Source organism: Aedes albopictus, chromosome 2, assembly GCF_035046485.1.
Source record: "Aedes albopictus strain Foshan chromosome 2, AalbF5, whole genome shotgun sequence".
Taxonomy (NCBI): Eukaryota; Metazoa; Arthropoda; class Insecta; order Diptera; family Culicidae; genus Aedes; species Aedes albopictus.
The window spans coordinates 22,639,073-22,642,528 of NC_085137.1; the positions used below are offsets into that span (position 1 = coordinate 22,639,073).

At 40.5% G+C, this 3,456-nt stretch overlaps 1 protein-coding gene across 1 annotated transcript; it reads right to left on the bottom strand.

Annotated features, from left to right (window-relative positions):
• Nucleotides 1-2,129: 2,129 nt before the first annotated feature.
• Nucleotides 2,130-3,037, bottom strand: LOC109429746 (mantle protein). The gene is made up of 2 exons (XM_019705747.3): nucleotides 2,772-3,037; nucleotides 2,130-2,700 (listed from the first exon to the last, which is right to left on the bottom strand). The coding sequence occupies exons 1-2, from the start codon at nucleotides 2,775-2,777 to the stop codon at nucleotides 2,185-2,187; spliced, it is 522 nt and encodes a 173-aa protein (XP_019561292.3). The 5' UTR covers nucleotides 2,778-3,037; the 3' UTR covers nucleotides 2,130-2,184.
• Nucleotides 3,038-3,456: the final 419 nt, after the last annotated feature.

A 3,456-nucleotide genomic window follows, 5' to 3' on the forward strand; every position in this document is an offset into this window, starting at 1 on the left:
GCCCTCTGCACCACCGTGGGTGCCCAGGACTGAAAATAAGTAAGTACTGAGAACTTCCTGGAAACCACTTTGGCTCCATCTGAAATTCCCAAAAATAAGACCTGTTCTCGCGATCTCAGTTTCCTCATTAATGACCAGACTTAATGTTTGCACAAAGGTCCTTGTTTTTGTGCATTTCATATTTTAATGACAATTTATGCACCCCAAGCCTTTGGCATACAAAAATTGTCCTTCTTTTTTATTCAAATGGAATATATTACACCATTTTCATTCTGTAGACGTCGCCGTGCTCAGATGACATACGTATTGTTGTACAAGGGTGCGACCATTCATTTGCAAAGATTTACATTCATTTGCTATTATCTTAGTTCAGAAGCATGCTATCGAAAAACAATGTATGGATTAATTTAACCTTGTAGTTTTATCTGAAAGTTTGCCGAATAACATTGGGGTCGCAAACGTATGCTAAAGTCGTGAGCGAGCTGTGAAGGCAACTCTCCACGCGGTGAATGTAAATTACATTCACGCTGTGGAAAGTTGCCTTCACAGCTCACTCACGACTTTGGTATGCGTGTGCGACCCCAATGTTATTCGGCAAACTTTCAGATAAAACTACAAGGTCAAGGATGGAAACGCTCACTTGCAAAGAGTTACACTCACTTGCTATTTTCTCAGCTCAAAAGCTTGCAATCAAGAAACGATGTATGAACGACTTTTGCCTTATCGTTTTGTCTAAAAGTTTTCCGAATAGAGTAGGGGTCGCACATATATACCGAAGTCGTGAGGAAGCTGCGAAGGCAACTCTCCACGAGGTGAATGTAAATTACACTCACCTCGTGGAGAGTCGCTTTCACAGCTCTGTCACGACTTTGATATGCGTGTGCGACCCCTACTCTATTCGGCAAACTTTTAGACAAAACCACAAGGCAAAAGTCGTCCATACATCGTTTCTTGATTGTACGCTTCTGAGCTGAGAAAATAGCAAGTGAGTGTAATCCTATGCAAGTGAGTGTTCCCATCCCTGTACAAGGTTTAATTCGTCCATACATTGTTTTTCGATAGCATGCTTCTGAACAGAGATAATAGCAAATGAATGTAAATCTTTGCAAATGAATGGTCGCAACCTTGGTTGTAGGGCATGTCGAAGTTCTCCAACATGTCTAGAAAAAGTAACAATGAAGAAACTGATTCACAAAAATGAACTATGTTGCTCACAATGTTATGTATTAAATAAAATATACTACATATTATCCACGAATGCTTCACAAGCTTTTAAGATTACAGCATGAATGTTCATTCTTCCCTATGTATTGATATGTCTCTACTCACCAACACTTGTTCTCTTGGAGAAGGATAGCCACTTACACGGTTAGACATCATAACATCGTTATCGTTACCAATGCGAAAACCCATCGACGATGTGGATCAATTTGTAATTTACACCTGCAACAAAACGTCTCCACGTTAAATAAACAACCGTCGCGAACATGTCACCCCCTTTTCTGTTATGTTTTTCCATCCTTTCCAAGGAAAACAGCATGAGCAAAAGCGAAGGTGATAAAACCCCCGGGCTTTGCCCAAGGTAACCCCACGCAACGTGTGGCAGTTCGTTTCCGCACCTGGTATTCTCAATTTCGCATCTTACCGATGTGGACATACAGCACAACATATTTGAATCCTGCGTCAAGGGGGGAAAATAGCACAAAACTTTTTCTCGATAGAGGAGCGAAAAAATAATATTGATTCTTTATTGATTTTCCTAGCCGGTGGAAGTCAATAGAGGTGCGATTCATATCCGGATGTTGTTCGAAGCTGGATATCGTTTTTTCCATTGACGATGCCGTCCATGAGCAGCATCAACCTATTTAGAATCTAGTTCAATGCGTGGCAAACATTCCCAAGTGAAGAAGCTTATTGTGAAGATAGATCTATGCATATAATGTGAATTGAGTCTGGGAAGCATCACAAGCACAACATTCGAAGTTTGTTCATTGAATCAATCTCGGTAGAATACATAAATATAAGAAAGATGAGCTGAAATATTTCAAAAGATTTTAAAAGTGATCTGAAGAGTATGACGACAGTATGCTACGCTCACATATTGAGATTCTTAAATAAAACCCTTTTTCGTGTAAATTGTCAACAAAAGCATTTTATTAGGCCTTACAACATAACTAAAAACAATCACCAGTGTTTTTTCGTGTGCTTCTTGACACTGACGGTCACCGGGACATGCTTCTCGACATACACTGGCTTGTGCACGTACACCGGAACGTGCTTTTCAACATGAACTGGGTACGGTTTTGGCACTTCGACGTATTCCTTGGTGACCACGGGAACCTTCACTTCGACTGGGTATGGAACGGGACGATCAATGTGGACTGGGACTTTCTTCTCGACATACACGGGCACCTTCTTTTCCACGTAGACTGGGACCTTTTTCTCTACGTGAACTGGGTACGGAACCTTCACGGGAACCGGGACGTGCTTCTCTACTTCAACTGGGTACGGCACTGGGACCTTCTTGGTGATGGTCACGTGCTTCACTTCTTGGTGGTCATCTTGCTGATAGTCATCGAATCCATGCGAACCATGGTCGAATCCCAGATCCCACAGACCACGCTTTTCCTTTTTGCTGAAGGAATCATCAGTAGCCGCGCATGAAGCAACGACCAAAGCAATGGACAGCACAACGAACACCTAGAAATTGACAAATAAAATAGATTTGATGCACCAATAGTAGAACCATACCGTGAAATGAGATTCGTTACCTTCATATTGGATGCTACCAACGAACGAGTAAAACCAGTGATGAATCGGACCGATCAGATGAAACGATCAAAAGTGAATGATGATTTGGTTCTGAAATGGATTAGTATTTATATAGTACCCGGTGCATCCTTTTCGATTTTGTGGGTATTTTGATCGGCTTCTCTTCGCGCTTTGTAGCGTATCCGAAAATGACATTGGACAATTTGCAGATAGATATCATGCAATCCTGAGCTTGATCAAGCTTACACATGCGATATGATGCGATATTTAAAGCTCATGCCTGTTTGAAAGAAATAATGTTTTAAAAATGAATAAATAAGTATTCGCAATAGCTTATATTTAAATGTGCGTGCAATTTGAATCAACTTTTATGATCTCAGTGGGTTGTCTCCAGAGGTACGTTCTTCTCTATTTGGGAAATTTATGTTCTAGCTGCACCCGCAATGCTGTCATTATTGAACAGATTTTTTTTGACTTCTATCATTGCATTACCGCATAACAGCTAAATCATTGTCATCTTCTAAGGTCACCTTCAGATTCTTATGTTTTGTAAAGTTTGTGTCTCCGATAATTTTTTTTTCCTAGATCAAAGCCTTATATTTAGTAGAATTCTATAACATTTCCAGGAAAATCATTTTCCAGAAACCCATTTTCCGGAATGACCCAATTCCCGGAAACCTATTT